This window comes from Euprymna scolopes, chromosome 28 (assembly GCF_053919585.1).
Source record: "Euprymna scolopes isolate OS-2025 chromosome 28, ASM5391958v1, whole genome shotgun sequence".
NCBI classification, from domain to species: domain Eukaryota; kingdom Metazoa; phylum Mollusca; class Cephalopoda; order Sepiida; family Sepiolidae; genus Euprymna; species Euprymna scolopes.
The window spans coordinates 98,041,598-98,058,601 of NC_136509.1; the positions used below are offsets into that span (position 1 = coordinate 98,041,598).

At 34.3% G+C, this 17,004-nt stretch overlaps 1 protein-coding gene across 2 annotated transcripts in view; it reads left to right on the forward strand.

Annotated features, from left to right (window-relative positions):
* LOC145249744 (polyphosphoinositide phosphatase-like) overlaps window positions 1–3,079 on the forward strand; it is an 84,597-nt gene extending 81,518 nt beyond the window's left edge. For both annotated transcript variants that reach the window (XM_080111656.1, XM_080111657.1), the window contains exons 23-24: window positions 565–642; window positions 2,506–3,079. In XM_080111656.1, the coding sequence (XP_079967782.1) occupies window positions 565–642; window positions 2,506–2,683 (256 nt within the window). In that variant the 3' untranslated portion in view covers window positions 2,684–3,079. The remainder of the gene's footprint in view (window positions 1–564; window positions 643–2,505) is intronic.
* The last annotated feature ends 13,925 nt before the right edge of the window (window positions 3,080–17,004 follow it).

Consider the following 17,004-nt stretch of genomic DNA (forward strand, 5'->3'; position numbering starts at 1 on the left):
TTATGATAAAATATAATATAATACCCTTATGATAAAACCTCTAGGCAACACTGGGTACTCCTGTTAGTCTTATATAAATTTGTGTGTGTGTGTGTCCACCCAGAGATAAATGGACTGGGCAGAGGAGAAGAAATGGGAAGAGAAAGATAAAAGTATCAATAGATGTGTTACACTCCTCCACCCCCAGGCAACACTGGGTAAACCTATATATAGAATACATTTTTTTTGTGGATTTGCCAACAAATTATAAGTGATTCCATATTAATACCTATGTTTATAAATGAATGTAAAAATTTGTATGAACTTTTTTATTGAAAACCTATTTCATATAGGTGGAAATTTTATTGCATTCATTCATGGGAACTAGGAGGTAATCTCCCTCCTACACAAATACATACTCTCACCAATACTCTTTAAACAATGTGATTTAAAAAAAAAAAAATTTTTAATGGACACCATATTTATTTTCAACTGTAAATGGAAAAGTAATTTTTGGAAGGGTAAAAAAACTGTACATTATTTTCTTTATTGATATTTTTATAATTTTCAATTAATTTGATTTAGGCATGCAAACTTTGGCGAGTCACATTCTCAGTCTTCGCCGCTCGCAAATAAAAACAGAGTAAAAGCAGACAATGACTTGTAAGTAATATTTTATTCTTCATTACGAAAATTTGATTTTTTTTTTTTTTATTAAAACTTTTTTGTTTATTGTAATCATCATCATCGATTTGATGTCCTTTTTTATCATGCTGACATGTGTTAGATTGTTTGTGTACCAAAAAGGTACCAAAACAGTATGTTGTACAATCGTCTAAATGTTGATATGTGTACTTGGGATGAAAGGTTCATCCTGATGTGTATATTCATGTCACTAAATGTCTTCGTTGGTGATTCTTCACTGTTTGAACCCTAGAATTGTTGTATTGCAGTCTATTTATGATATATTCATATCTAATTGCGTGTGTGTGTGTGTGTGTGGTACACGTATTTTTGACATACCTTAACTTCATGCATCGTTGATCTTGTCCACCTGGAATTCATCTTGTTCTTGGAGGGGAGGCTGGAAACTTGTTTTGGACGAATATTCATTCACTTCCAAGAACAATGGTTGGTTTTATATAGTTTTTATTCACTTTCCAGATGTCAATCGCAGAAGAATGGAAAGGGAATATCTTTGTTTGAATGGTTAATTCTAAGTCGCCATTCTGAGACCTGTCAGTCCTCTCCTCAGTGAAGGGAGGACAGTCTGTTAAACTGCCCGCTTTGCTCAATGTCCAAACTTTGCCTTATATAAAATATTACATCTAATAATACTGAATCTGCATATCAGTAGATATATTTCATTTCATTATTCTGAAGTGTGTGTGTATAGTTTTCTTAGAACTGCACGCCTGTGGAAATCTGTTCCGTCTGCCTGCTTCCCTCCTGACTATACAACTTGGATGTCCAACGTAAACAAACTCCTGATGAACTACCCCCTTAAGTAGACACTCTAAATATCCACACTAACGTACTGTACTTACAATAACCTTTATCCCTGAGTAGCTTCCGGGCCTTGATAAGTGGTGACCACCTTGTAAAAAAAAAGAGTATGTATGTATATATATATATATATATATATATATATATATATATATATATATATATATATATATTACACACACACATAAGTAGGTACGAAAAGTTAATGTGAAAAATATAAGTTTATATCTTTATTCTTTATTGGGTGATGTGTTAAAGTTCTTTTTGTTTTTTTTCCAAGAACAAAATTTTCAACTGTACCTTTGGTCTTCCTCATGAAGATGATGTGCATATACGGAGGAGAAGGTGTAACCATAATATATGTATATTTTTCTGCATACAACGTGCCAAGGGCGATAACATAATATAATGATAGTAGTAATATATATAGGATTTTTTGAAAAATTATCCGCTTTCTGCATCTGATCATTTTGATGCCATTTAAAACCTTTTCTGCTTAACCTGATGTCAACATTAAAAGTAATTCGATATTTGAATTTTATTTTGACAACTTGATGAGGAATTTTTACAAGTTTTCCTTCTGTTTTTTCTGTAATTATTTTTCTTTAAAAATATTATTTTTTTTAATGTTTTTGTGACAATGGTCATAGAAACAAGTGTCCAAGGGTGGCGTGTGCATATTGTAAAAAGTCATCGACACTCGAACTCGAAACCCGACTGATAGGAAAGAAAGAAAGACGGATTTTCTACAAATGTCGAAACAGGAAAAGAAAAAGGATTATTTTTGCGTGTACCAAGAACATTGCAAGCTAAAGAAAAACTTTCTGTTCTTTTTTGCACGGACATTTAACGGTATTTCGTAGTTCAAAGGCAAACTTTAATTTCAACACTTCAGTTTTGTTTTCTGTTCAAAAAAAGTTGTTTCTTTTTTTTTTTTTTTTTTTTTTTTTTTCCATGTTCGAAAAAAAAATTCTGATTCAAAAGATGTTTTATTTCAAAATCTTTCATCTTTGCTTTTAGGTACGTCATCAGCACGTTCAAATTGGACAGTATGTATAAAGTGGAGTTACCACCAATCAGCAAGTATTCCAACGATATCTACTCAACTTATGTTTGGCGCGGCAAACATGGAGCTGGATCCCCTACTGCAAAAGACTTGGAAACTTATAAGAAATACAACAGCAATAAATATCTATAAAAATGAAATAATCTGTTGATCTGAAAATGAGAATTTTAGTTATTAGCTCTAAAATTTTTATTATGAAATGTATAAATTTTATGAAATGTATAACTTAGAAAATGTATAACTTTTATAAAATACATGAACTTTATAAAATGCATAAATTTTATAAACTGCATAAACTTTATCAAATGCATAAATTTTATAAACTGCATGCATTTTATAAAATGCATAAATTTTATAAAATGCGTAAACTTTGTTTTATATGTTAAACTTTGTTTATGGAGTTTATAAAATGCATAAACTTTATAAAATGGATACATTTTATAAAATTTTTAAAATGTGTAAAATGTCTTTTTTTATTTATAAATTGAACATCTGCTTTTTGGAATAAAAATATTTTTTGTTACTAAAGATATTTTTGTATGGTTGTGATATACCAACTGTAACAGAATTTTCTACTCTAATTTCATGTGAAAAATGTTTCTTAAAGTTGTTTTCATACACACATACATAATCTTACAACAAATTTACATTAAAAATGCTTCATGCTGAATTTGGTGACAGTTGTTTGTCCTTTTACCAACTTTAACAAACGCACTCGTCTTTGGCTAACTAAGTCTAGTGGTTTTGCCATTGATGCAAGGCTAAATGAAGATAGAGCCCCAAGAGAAAGTGTCGATACTGACTGTACTATCACATTAATTTGATCGGATCTTTCAAGTGATTGCAGTGGCAAAAGTACCATAAGAGCAGTGGATGGACAGAAAGTTGCATGCAGAGGAATTAGCACCGTGACGTTGGAAATATGTGGATGACTGTTGTGTACAGAGACAATTGTGCTGGAAAAGTGATCGAAAGTGTTGAGGGATATTATCCACCAACTTGGGGTATTATCGATGAAAATGGTAATGTGGAGATTAGAGAAGATTGTGCTATAAGCATACGCCTAAATAGTGTGACTAAAGAAAAAAATTCAATGTGAAGTGATGGACGTGGACTTCCGTGTGAAATTTGATGAGATGAGGTGGGCTGTTGAGTAGAAGCGGACTTCAGAACCTTCAATATTGAAGATTAACGTTGATACAAAGCTAACTGAAAGACAAAACAGTGACTTCGATAATGAAGTTAAATGGTGGCTTGTGGAAGGAATTCTAGTGATACAATCCTAACCCAAACAAAGTCAGACCAGTTCTCGGTTATCAAGAACTAAATAAACATATTGCGTGTCACTTTGGTGAAGACATAAAAATTTGGTACAAACACCTCCTCTGTTTTTCACCACGTCTCATTTCAAACTTCCTGTCTGCGATATCATATAACTCCAATTGTTTTGTTTTTTGGGGATTTTTTTACTACTAATGGAATTCTCCACTAAGTTAACCTTATCTGGGATATACCGTTTTTAAGATTACTTTCACACACATATATAATCTCACAACATGATGAGACACGTTTACATTAAAAGTGCTTCATGCTGAATTTGGTTGAAATTTGTTTGATAGTTTCTAACGCATAAAAAACTCATTATTATTAGTAGTAATATGGTGTAGTAGAAATTACCATTTAGAATAAATCAAAATGTTGGTTGTTGTATCTTTATATATCGTCATATTTATACCAACTCTAACTAATCACTTCTAATAGAATTTTCCACTACTCTAACCAAATGTTTTGGGTTTTTTTTTGTTTTTTTTTTTACATCAGAATCACCACTTATCAAAGCCCAGAGGCCATTCAAGGATAAGGGTTAAAGAGTGTACAGTAGTCAATGGGACAATATCATAGGACTCGTTAGTAGTGGAAATTTGGTAAATTGGATTACTTAAATGGAATGGCTCATCAAAAACTTGTTTACGTTGGACTTGAAGACAACCATTTTGTAGTCAGCTTGAAAGCAGGCAAACAAGACAGTTCCACAGTCATGCAGTTCTAAGAAAGAAACTTTGTTCATGGAATCTACGTTTAGGTTACCGCACAGATAAAGAGTGGGGGGAATTATTGATAGTAGTTTCAGCTAAACAAGTGTTTCTCCTGGAAGTTTGGCAAAGGAAGACCATAGATTGGAGCTCAGACGAGCACTTGTCATGAAAATAACAATAAAACAGACAGGCTCACAATGTCTCTTCTGTGAGAAAGAGGATGCAGGGAAGAGAAAAGGCTACAAAGTCCATTGTCAATTCTGTCAAGGCAGAACAAGGTCTTTCTAGCAGCTCCTGCCCAGATGTGGCAACAATACTACATCCTTGGACGTGCCTGGCACTTATGTAGATAGAGAATTGTATCAGCAGTTATTGTTATTGAAAAGATGATGGGGAAAAGTTATTTACCAAGGCACACAAAGGAAAGCTGAAATAGGATTGTTAATCAAGGCAGTAACTAGAACAAAAGATCAGACAATGAGGTTGATATATTTCGAGTTTATGGACAATTTTAGGAATGAGTCAGTTTTGTAATTTGTGACAGTAGAGGGGTAGTTGCCAGTTTAGGAGAAATGAGGGCAGATTGTGGCTTGGAGCAGATGGGCCATGAATTCATCGACCGATGATAGGGAGAAAATTGTTCACCAACAAAACACCGGACAATGAGATTGATATATTTCAAGTTAGTTTATCTACAGGTGAGTAGTAGGAGCTAGTTTTGATGGACGTGTGCCAGTTTGGGGACTTGAGGGCAGCTTTGTGGCTTGGAGCAGATGGGCCATGAATTTGTCAACTCAATAGATGACTAAGATGTGGACGTTAGCGTTTAAAAGTTAGTTTTCCACGATGGTGTCACACAGGCACTTTGTATATGATTGAAATGAAGTTATTCCCATTAAATTTTCTCCTTTCGAGTAAGCTTGTTCAGTCCGCCTAAGACAAGTGCTACTTCAGTATAGGTACGGGTACGCATTTTATAGATATGTATAAATATTTTATATGATTGAAATGAGGATAGACTGTTTAAACGATAAATCATCTCAAGTTGAGAAAAGAAAACAGGAAAGAAAATTGTAGCATATAATGAAAAATAAATAATCTAGCAACGGGTTTTTTGTTTGTGTAGTTCTGAATAATAACTTGGACATAAGGACATTTGTAAAGTATTTGTGGACAGGTTTATACGTACAAATTGTAGATAGGTTTATACGTACAAAAAAGTGACTCTCAGAAAGAAACAATATCTTTTTACTGAAAAAAAAAAACATTTTGAAGATAAATATATTATTTTATAATTTCATTTCTCGTTAACAGCATTTAGATCAAGTATGAATTGCCTACATGCTAGGATCAGGTCGTCCTTATTCATATTAAACATCATTTTGCTTGGTTAATAATCTTATATATAAACGGCTATATAAACTGTCTGTCGGTCTGCCTGTCCGTCTATCTCCATATTTTCAAACTCTATCTCCTCTGAAACTAAAAGTCACAGAGTGGCACTAGGGGCCTCAAATGATTGGATTTTTTACAGACTATTCTTTTATGGAGCTTTAGTCGGTTAAAATAGTTTTTAAGGGTTCAAAAAAGGGTAAAAATTGCAAAAATCGTTAAATATTTTGTGCATTTATCTTAATTTATTTTTAATTTTTAATTGGTGTATATGCGTGTCATGTGGGTACAATGGTAATGTCACCAACTTTGAATGTTTTGGTTTCGATTCTAGCTGATGGCACCCAAATACCTTCTTTTTTTTTTTACTTTTGAAATCACGACTCTATAATAATATATACAAAATCTGGACAAATTAAAATAACATATTTAAGCATATTTTACACCTGAGCAAAGCATCCCCCCCCCAACAGTGTAATATAAACAGACATCTCTTGTATCTCCTTTCATAGCACCCTTTAAACATGGTTCCAAATAGTTGCCCCTTACATCCAAGTATGCCTTGTTGGAGTGGCGTCCCTACAGTTTCTGATGATGGACTATTCCTAACGTCACTTCCGGTAACTAGTTTCTGTTATCGAGCAGTTTGAACCTGAGACTCAGAAGAAGAGGCTTGTAACCTTACTTAGTCCTTCCAGTTGAGCGTAGTTCCACTCAATCAATATACGTTTCTGTATTTTCTGTTAATATATATTTCATTTCACTGAGTAGAAAACGCCTTCTCGTTCTTTTTTTCAACATTTAAACCGCAACACTTGTTTGGGTTGAATAAGAGTTTGTTTTGGTTTTTTTTTAGAAAAAGTCATTATCTCAAAGTCATAAATTAGAATTACCTAAATCAAAAAACGTGGTGCCAGGAAATGATTACATTTTTATAAATAAATTCTATGTAAGAATTTCGTTTTGTTAATCATAGCATGCTTGCAACAAACACAATTGCAGGAGCGGATTCTTGAGGCTGGAAATTTTGAATCTAACTTTCTTCCTGGCTTATTGAATCAAAAGCCAGCTCTCAGTCATGTGACAGAGTGTATAAAACGTGAAACTGGCAACAGCCTCTCTCTCTCTCTCTCTTTCTCTCTCTTTCTTGCTGGCAGCAGACCTTGCTCGGATCCTTTGGACCCCCGGGCTAGCATGAGTACATACAAGCCATACACGACTATCTCCAACACACATATCCAGTAAACATTTTTCTCTTTCTTTTTCATTAAACCTTTCATGTCTAATCTACATCTCCACATCAGAAACTCTTTCCACAGCTGCTATAGATACAAGTGCGTATGAATACTGTTCTTCTTCAACAAGTCTGTCTAATAAAAAGACTTGACAATGCAGCAATGTACAATCGTTGTAAGCAAATAAACAAATCATAAATAATTTAATAATATTTTTTATTTACCTGATTTATTTTTTTTCTTTTCTTTTTTTTCAACTGTACATAGTATTTATGTATAATACCATCTACAGTTGAAAAAAAGAAAAGAAAAAACATCTACAAGCAGGTAAATAAAAACGGCTGCTGCTGCTAATATTTTCACTAGTAGCTATCCTATGGCCACTGCTGATTTTCTTACGCCCATATGTGCTATGTCACCAAGAGAGCGTACCACTTTGTTACAGAACATATATATACAGGAAATAAATGGAACTTTAAAAGAATAGAGGAGGTCACCAGGTAGCAAGTGCTACTTAAAACATAGACAGAGTTTCGTAAATAAAAAATGGAGAAATACAAAATTTTATAAGAAAACATTTTTATATAAGAAATAAAAATATAAAAGTTATTTTCATGTTCATAGTACAACACTTGAAGATGAGTGAATATTAGTTACGAGTCAATATGTTCATATGAAAGAATAATGTGTGTTGCATAAGTAATATACTTATGTGAGTATTTGGCAGCGTGGCATTGTGTATGTGTGCATGTTAGTTCACCTTGTTCTTGTATAGATCTTAGCACCAATTCGTTTCTGCTCCCCTGATTCTCATCAATGTGTAACGTGTATGTGAGATGAAAGATGCTGGTATCTAAGGTCATTGAATCCTTTCTGCCTTGCAATCCTCGTCCCCAAAAGGATACGGGGATGGTTTGTAGAGGATACGTTCTTAGGGATAAACCATGCAGGTGAGGCTGGTGAAATCTGGAGAAAATTTATTTTGTTGACCAGAATTTGGGAGTTCCTACTTGCTTACTACTTTCTAGTTTCTGGAGTTGAAACGATTTTCATTGGTTGGAAAACTTCCTTGCTTTGAGAATAACATAAGTTTATAGTTCTTGGAAAAAAAAATACTGGAATAGAAAGCCGTGGTATAAAAACAGCAAATTGATGATGAAGACCACTAGACCAACGAGTCGAACAAGCTGGAACAAAAGAAGCAGGGAATAGATCAAACAATTCTAAAGAACATATGCCATAATAGTATTTATGGAAAAGACTGAGACTAGCAACATCACGTCTATGAGAGCGTGGTCGCAGTGAAAAAGAAAGGGTCGGACCAATCAAATTACGGATACGTTTCTGCGTTTTATCCAGAACCCTCACATCGGGACAGAGATTTACCAATTCCAAAATAACACCAGAGTTCAATACCTAGTCTAGTAGTATATTGGTACAGAGAGAGAATAGCCTCACATGTGAGAAAATGGTTGAGGTAATAGAGAGAACTGACTACATGCGAAGCAGAAAGAGCAATGGATCTAATGTAAGAACTCCAACAAATATTCAATGCAGCTTCTGTTGCTTCACTCTGACTATGACTGCAACAGAAAAGAAAAAAAAAAAAGGAATAGAGAGACGTCGCTATTCACTGAGCAACAACTTGTATCAAAACAACAAGCTGTCTGCTGGCTACACAATGAGCTGTGGGTTGGATAATCTGTTCAGTTCAAAGAATTAGCCAACCGTAGTGGTGCAATAATAGTAACCCTGACGCTAGTCAATATGGTATTGGGGCGTTACTTTTTAACAAAGGAAATGACGGGAAGGAAAAGGGCAGTTATTCATGCATTAAGCACATTTAACCAGCAAAACTTTTTTTATGGCATTGATGTGAGACAAGAGATGAAAGTTAGTGAATGAATAATTTCGAACATGAATAATACAACACCCACACCTGGTGTACAAGTGGACTCGCAACCGGTACACACATCCTGAATTTGCAGTTCACGTTCGTTAGGTTTTACACGTCTTTGGATTTTTATCCAGATGAAACCTAGTAACCTCTGATAGTTTTTGCAAAGAAAGTTATAGGTTCAAGATCAGAAGACAAACAAGAAATTACACTTTTTTTTATTATAGACTAGCGGCGGGGGAGGGGGCACCTTGCCGGTCGTAAAATACACTGAAATATATTTTAATTCATGTAGATTTCGTATATATTATTATATAATCAATTCGCTACTGATTATTATATTGTACCTAATATATACTACTGATTCCAAAACCAAAAAAAAAAAAAAATGACATGGGTGCCATCAGCTAGAATCGAAACTAAAACAGTTAGCACCCCAGCTGCATTTCCTACCGTTTGAGCTTTTGACAGATAGATAAGATTTTAAAAAACTTAAACCATTTTTAGCTATGATTAGTTTTACGCACGCACAAACTAATATAAAAATCTCTGCAAGTTGAGGTCCTGGATATGACCTTAAACTATATCCGATGGTGAGGCCCCAGCTTGTGGGCTTTGGGGAGTGTGGAGCCACCCTTTAATTACCATTGCTCCCAGGTCCACTCTGACCCGGACTGGTAGTACCTATTAGGGTCCCAACTATGTGTTAAATAGAAACCGACTTAAAAAAAAAATATATACTCTATTAAAAAAATTTTTTTTTAAATCACTGGATTCGGCATTAAATAACCTGAAAAGGGTTGATATGCCATAAAACAAAAACAACCAACCAACCATCGGCAAGTTGAAATGAACATTTTGCATTTCAACTTGCTAACATAATTCTGTACACGTTATTCATCCATCCAAACAATGATTGTATTCGTTATGAACCATCCTTGGTGTATGATTACTATGTCCTGTTAATTTCAGTGTTATGTGATCAGTAGTTTAAGAGTTTATCGGTTAAATATTTACACACAGACAGACACACATATACATCTATTATTTTATTTAGATAGATTGATAAAGGATTATACTAAGACATCATTTTTTATTTTGCAAGACAGAGAAATTACGTTTTATTAAAGGATGTTTTTTTAGAGGCGCCGAACTTTAAATCAAAATAAAATCACAGAAAAATATTTTTATTCAAATATGAGATTTATTCCAAAGATTAATTTGTGACATTTATGATTTATATATAATTTCATATGATTAAAATGTAATTTCATATAATTTAAATATAATTTCAGGCATATATGGCATAATCTAGAGGTCCAAATTTCACAAACTCCATTAATCAATAATGCATCGAATATTGTATCCGAAGTGGTCTATTGTGTTTGGTTTATCAGCATAGACATAAGAATTTACATATCCCCAAAGAAAATAATCTAATAAGGTTAAATCGCACGAACGAAGTGACCAGTTGATGGATACATTTCGTAAAATTATTCGTTCATCAAATGTTTCCTCAGTATCCTAGAGGAGAAGGAAGAGACAGAGATACTGTGAACGAAGGGTGGAAGAGGAAAGAGAAAAAGCTCATGGACGAGAAAGAGAGGAGAGAGAAAAGATAGAGAGAACTAAACCGTATATAGAGAGAGATAAACTGTATAGAGAAAGAGAGAGACAGACCGTATATAGAGAGAGGGGACTGAAAAAAGTTGTCAACAGACAGTGGAGGTTCATGTTTCAAAGCGACAAGACGTAAGTCAGCGAAGGTCGGGGTGGCGAAGCCGGCGAAAGGCGACGACAGCGTTGTAGCAGCGTCGCGGAGGTAAATATCAACGACACCAGCTGATGTTGGCGGCGACAGTAAAAAAACCTGTTTTGATCAGCGGTCAAAGTTAGAATATTAACTGAAGAAAAGAATGAACCCAGCGAAGGAAGGATCAATGGGGCTGTGAAATTTTTACTATAAATCAAGGGCTTAGATGAGCTTCGGAAACGAATATTTGGAGCAATTAACACGCACGCACGTAATGAAACATAAATCATCCGATACATTTATTAAAATGTATAATAAATTATTTTATTGATTTTTAGCCGAGAGGATATATATTTTCAGTATATTTTATTTACTGTATCATTTTTTGGCACCAAGAAGATCCATTCTTGTCTGCTCGTTCACATTTTGTAAACAAAACAAGAATAAAGGGAGGAGGAGGCGTGCGAGCAAGAGCAGAAGGAAGAGACAGAGATACTGTGAACGAAGGGTGGAAGAGGAAAGAGAAAAAGCTCATGGACGAGAAAGAGAGGAGAGAGAAAAGATAGAGAGAACTAAACCGTATATATAGCGAGATAAACTGTATAGAGAAAGAGAGAGATAGACCGTATATAGAGAGAGGGGACTGAAAAAAGTTGTCAACAGGCAGTGGAGGTTTGTGTTTCAAAGCGACAAGATGTAAGTCAGCGAAGGTCGGGGTGGCAAAGCCGGCGAAAGGCGACGACAGCGTTGTAGCAGCGTCGCGGACGTAAATATCAACGACATAAGCCGATGTTGGTGCCTTCACCACGGCTATATATATTAGTGATGGGACGATTCCAATATTTTTCCCGATTCTGATGATCATTTTTCAATCAAATCAATTGGCTGCCTGCTCTAGCTGGGGACTAATTGTGGTGCACCGGAAGGAAGCTCACATACCTCTCACAGTGACTTAGTTCATAATACATTGTAATCTATATTGCACTGTAGAGAACCTACTGGTAATTTTATAAAATTATTTTTATATGTAACTAGCAGAGGTGCCAAGCGTTGTCCATAATCTATATTGCACTGTAGAGAACCTACTAGTAATTTTATAAAATTATTTTTATATATAACTAGCAGAGGTACCCAGCGTTGTCCGGGTGGAGAAAGGTGATGTAGTAAGGATATTGAATAACATCACTACATCTAATAAGGTTAAATTGCACGAACGAAGTGACCAGTTGACGAATCCATTTCGTAAAATTATTCGTTGATCAAATGTTTTACTCAGTATCAGATCGTATTATTCGCAATTTGGGAAACGCTGCTCATGTGTCAGTCCCTTCATGGTTAACCATGTCTCAGGTCGGACACGGCATAAATATCTCCTCAAAAATTAAAAATGCTCTTAAACCTTTTTAAATTTTAATATTCTTGCCTTATAAAATCGATATATAATGATCGAAATAGTCTGCACATCGTAGCAAGATATGACTGTATTTACATAAAGAAAATAAAAAATCATATATATATTACAATAGAAAAATGCGAGCGTGAAAAGTAATATGGTTAAGCTTAAATATGGAAAAGTAAAGGACTAGTTGTTAAAACTGAAAAATAAAAGGACAAGATATTCTAGTAAAAAAATATAATTTTACAACTTAAAATATTGCAGCATTAAGATTTTTTTAATTTAATTTATAACATTATATAATCAATTTTTCCTGTACTTTTCCATGTTTAAGCTTAAGCATATTACTATTCATGCTCGCATTTTTCTATTGTAATCTATGTTTTTTCCAGGCTTCCAATAAATTCACTTGTTCTTTGTTTAATTTCAGTCTTATTTTATAGTTATAAAAAATGTCGCTCACCTCCTTACATATTTTTACGCTTTTGAACACCAGTAAATTCATCATAACTTTTGTTTTACTCAACGAAAATTGAAAAAAAATTCTTTCACAATATAGCTGAAAAGGTGATCTATAAACTATAATCATTGTTTGAAATTTGGTCGAAAAATGAGTGGGCGGTGAAGCTTTCGGAGCAGTTCTAAATGACTAAAAGTGTCACTTAACCATATATTAAAACACTTCAGTGTTTGAATGATATATATATATATCTTCTATAATATAAAGCTGAATGCCTGTGCGTGTGTGTGTGTATGTGTGTGTCACGAATAGGCTCCTATATGGTTGACTATTTTACAAAACTGATAACATATAATGATAGAAGATGTATCGAGACACAGGAATGGGTATGTTTGATCTGGCAGAACAGTGGTTCATTAAAATTGTGGGGTCCGCGTTCGCGCCTGTGTGATAAGGGCTGTCCCCTTTTCATGTAAGTATAAAAATAGAGAATTTAGTTTAAAATGAAAATGAAAGAGCATAGGCGAAATTCGAACCTCGTAATCTAGTTTAGAAATAGATTACGTGTGAGAATTTAAAAATGTAAAACAAACATTTGTTTAGAATATAGATAAATATTTCAAGGAAAGAATGTGAACTCTCAAGTTTGTTATAAAATTTTAAATTGAAAGAATGCAGCTTATAAGATAATGTTTTTAACATATTGAATATAGGTTAAAATTCCTTTTGTAGAAATAGGAAAAGTTTTGGACACGTATGTACAGGACACGTGGAAGAATGCACATGTTTTAACATGTGTATGACGTCACGGAAAATAGAAAGTTCTAGGATAGAGAAAAACTTTAGTTAGAAAACAGTCAGTGAGAAAACTCAGAGGCAGTCAGACGTCTGGAAGCGAGACGTCACTTCAAGAAAAAATGTGAAACTTTGAATTTTTGATGATGGAATCACGGCCGTGTGAAGAATAAACCATCAAGTGTTTTTTGTAAAGCTCGTCTTGTGTTCATGATTCTTAAAAAAAGGTAAAGTCCAATTGTATTATATATTTGTGTTATATGTCTTTACATACACGTCTCAACATCATAATGTCCGAACTGTTTGAACACTGTGTCCTCACTCAAAGAGCTTTCTTCTCCTTCTAATCTACACAAGCAAAGAAATGAACATTTTCATATATAAGAATCTCTCCTAACAGGAACTATCTCTTTAGAACTCTTACAACAACTTCTCTATCTCTCTAAGTCTCTCCTTCAACATCCCTCTAAATAAATCTCTCTCTCTCACAAGAAAAAGCATCTCTCAATAAGACTCTCTCTTTTAATAAGACCCCCTATATAACACCTGGACTAAAGTATGGAAATAAAAAATTAAAAAATTAAAAAAAAACGTTTACAAGTGTTTTTGATATAGATGTACATAATAATACTTTGATAAGTATGTTTTAACTTAAATAGGGATGGTATGATAAAATTGTGGGTCTGCGTTTTCGTCTGGCCTCCATAGAATGGAAATAGGCACACACTTTAATAAAGACTTTTCATATCTATCTGCGTAAGTATACTTTGATAATTATGTTTCTGTTTGAAGAAATATGGTATAATAAAATTATTGGGTGTTCGTTCACGCCTGACCTCCATAGAATGGAAATATGTTAAAGTTTAATAAGGTTTTTTAATATAGATCCACAGAATATTGTGATAAGTGTTTCAGTGTGAACAGGTATGGTATAATAAATTATGGGGTTTATCTATTTTATTTTTACTTTCATCATATTTTGCTTTGGTTTTGATACCCCAAAATTCAACCCAAATTTACAACCCTTCCTTTTCATAACCTATCAAACTTTCATAAATCAGAGTTCATTTTCTGTAGTCTGTTTTTGAACCCAGTCAACGACGGGTACTTTTGCCGGGTACTTTTGGTGTGTGTGTGTGTGGGTGTGTGTGGGGCCCCTTTACCTAATGCCAATCCTTTTATAAATTGATTTAAGTTTGCGATTGTTTCTATTAATACCAATTTTCTTGTGGCCTATTAATACCAATTTTCTTGTGGCCATGATTCAGGAATATTTAAAGCCAGAAAAGTCAAGTCGAGAATCACGTTTTTAATAATGAGAACGTATTTCTCTTACAAATGTTAATGACGGATACTTGTGTATTCGCTTTTATGAAATGCTTTTTAGATCTTTTTCTTTTTGTACGTCTGATTGCTAAGTAGAAGTTTCTGTTCTTATCCAAAATTCAATCTAATTAAAATAACAAAGATACACGTGTTTCATTAAATGGTATACCAAACGACTCATGAGAGATCCATATATATATATATATATATATATATATATATATATATATATATATATATATATATATATATATATATATACAGTAGCGTCCAAAAGTTAAGGGCTAGTAGTTTCAAGACAAGTTTAAGTACTTTTTAAGAAAAACCGTTCATTTAAAATACTTAATATGCATATATACTTATAGATATACTCATCACTCATGTCTCGCCTAAATTTAATAAGCATCCGTTGGATATTTTTAAAGTTATGACCAATAACACAAAAGTTTGTCCAAATTCTCGTGGTCTAAAGTTAAGGGCTAGGCGGTATAATCTTTAATTATTATAACAGTAAGGTACTGTATAGGTGTCAGACAGGTACTATGAATAATCCTACTTCAAATTTTTACTAAAGAACATTAAAATTATTGTAATTGAGTAAAAGAAATGAGTGCTTGTATCGCACTAGTACAACATGGCAGCAAAACAACATCGTCCCGTTTCTGTCGAAGAAAAACAGCTCATTATTCATCTTCATAGTAATGGCAAGAAAACTTCTGAGATTGTTGACACCGTAGGAAGGTCTCCTAGTGTAGTAAAGCGTATTGTGGCACATTTCAAGCAGTCAGGATCAGTGGCAGCTGCCCCAAAATCTGGTAGACCTCGAATCACAACTGCTCAACAGGATTGTCTTATTGTTAAAATGTCACTTAAAGACAGATTTAACACTGCTGCTAAAATATCTCGAGAACTAAAGCAAAGGTCTATTGTTCAAGCGTCTCGGCAAACTGTTACACGCCGGTTGCATGCTTCTGGATTGCAATCTCGAGTGCCAGCAAGGAAGCCTCTTATCTCCAAAAAGAATCAGAAACTCCGCCTCGCTTTTGCCTAAGAACACGTATGGACAACCGAAAACTGGTCCCGTGTGCACTTTAGTGATGAATCGAAGTTTAACGTTATCGGATCTGATGGCAACACGTATGTCCGGCGAAGAACTGGTGAGAGATTGGAGGTTAAGTGCGTGAAAAAAACTGTGAAATTTGGAGGAGGAAGTGTAATAGTTTGGGGCGTTATGTCAGCTGCAGGCTGTGGACTACTGATTCGTCTGCAAGGTGGAATAAATGCAGAAGTTTATAAGCAGATTCTACGGCAGCATGCAGTTCCTAGTCTTCGGTCGTCGCTCTATCAACCTGCAATTTTTATGCAGGATAACGCTCCTTGTCACACTGCTAAGAAAGTAAAAACATTTTTAGACGAGGAAGAAGTTGAAACGATACGTTGGCCCCCTCAGAGTCCAGATTTTAATCCTATTGAGAATATCTGGAAAATAGTTGGTGAACGTGCTCAATTTCAGTGCCCAAAAAATCAAGAAGAACTCTGGCAGTGCTTACATGCTGAATGGAGTGCGATAACGCCAGCGTTTTGCAAGAAGTTGGTGGATTCCTGTGCCAAGAGGTGTCAAGAAGTCATAAATAGCAAGGGTTTGTTTACCAAATACTAGTTAGTTGGTAATTTCAGCCATTCACAGCAAGGACAAAAGCCGCAATTGTGTTAGCCCTTAACTTTTGGACACACAAATTTTGAACAATTTTATTTAAAATGGTAGTTATTCAAAAAATACTTAGTGTAGGCTAACGAAATTATGACCCATTGAAGATATACATGTTATCTATATAATTGTGAAGTAATTTTTTGTTGTTCGTGTGTATTTGTTTCAAATATATGGTTAAACTTGCTAAGGTTTTACTAGCCCTTAACTTTTGGACGCTACTGTATATATGAAACACAATTGGTGTCATGAGTGCATGCAGCGAGGTGCATATTGCGGTGAGGGGGGGGGGGTAGACCGGATGGGATGGTGTGAAGGAGTGCAGAGAGATGCAAAACCTTAGCTAGGAAAATAGGACCAGCTGCCGATGTGTCATTGTAAGCTTGTTAGACGCAAAGCAGATGTTGTGTTACCTCAAAAAGGGAGACAGATTTGGAATTATCTACACGTCAAAA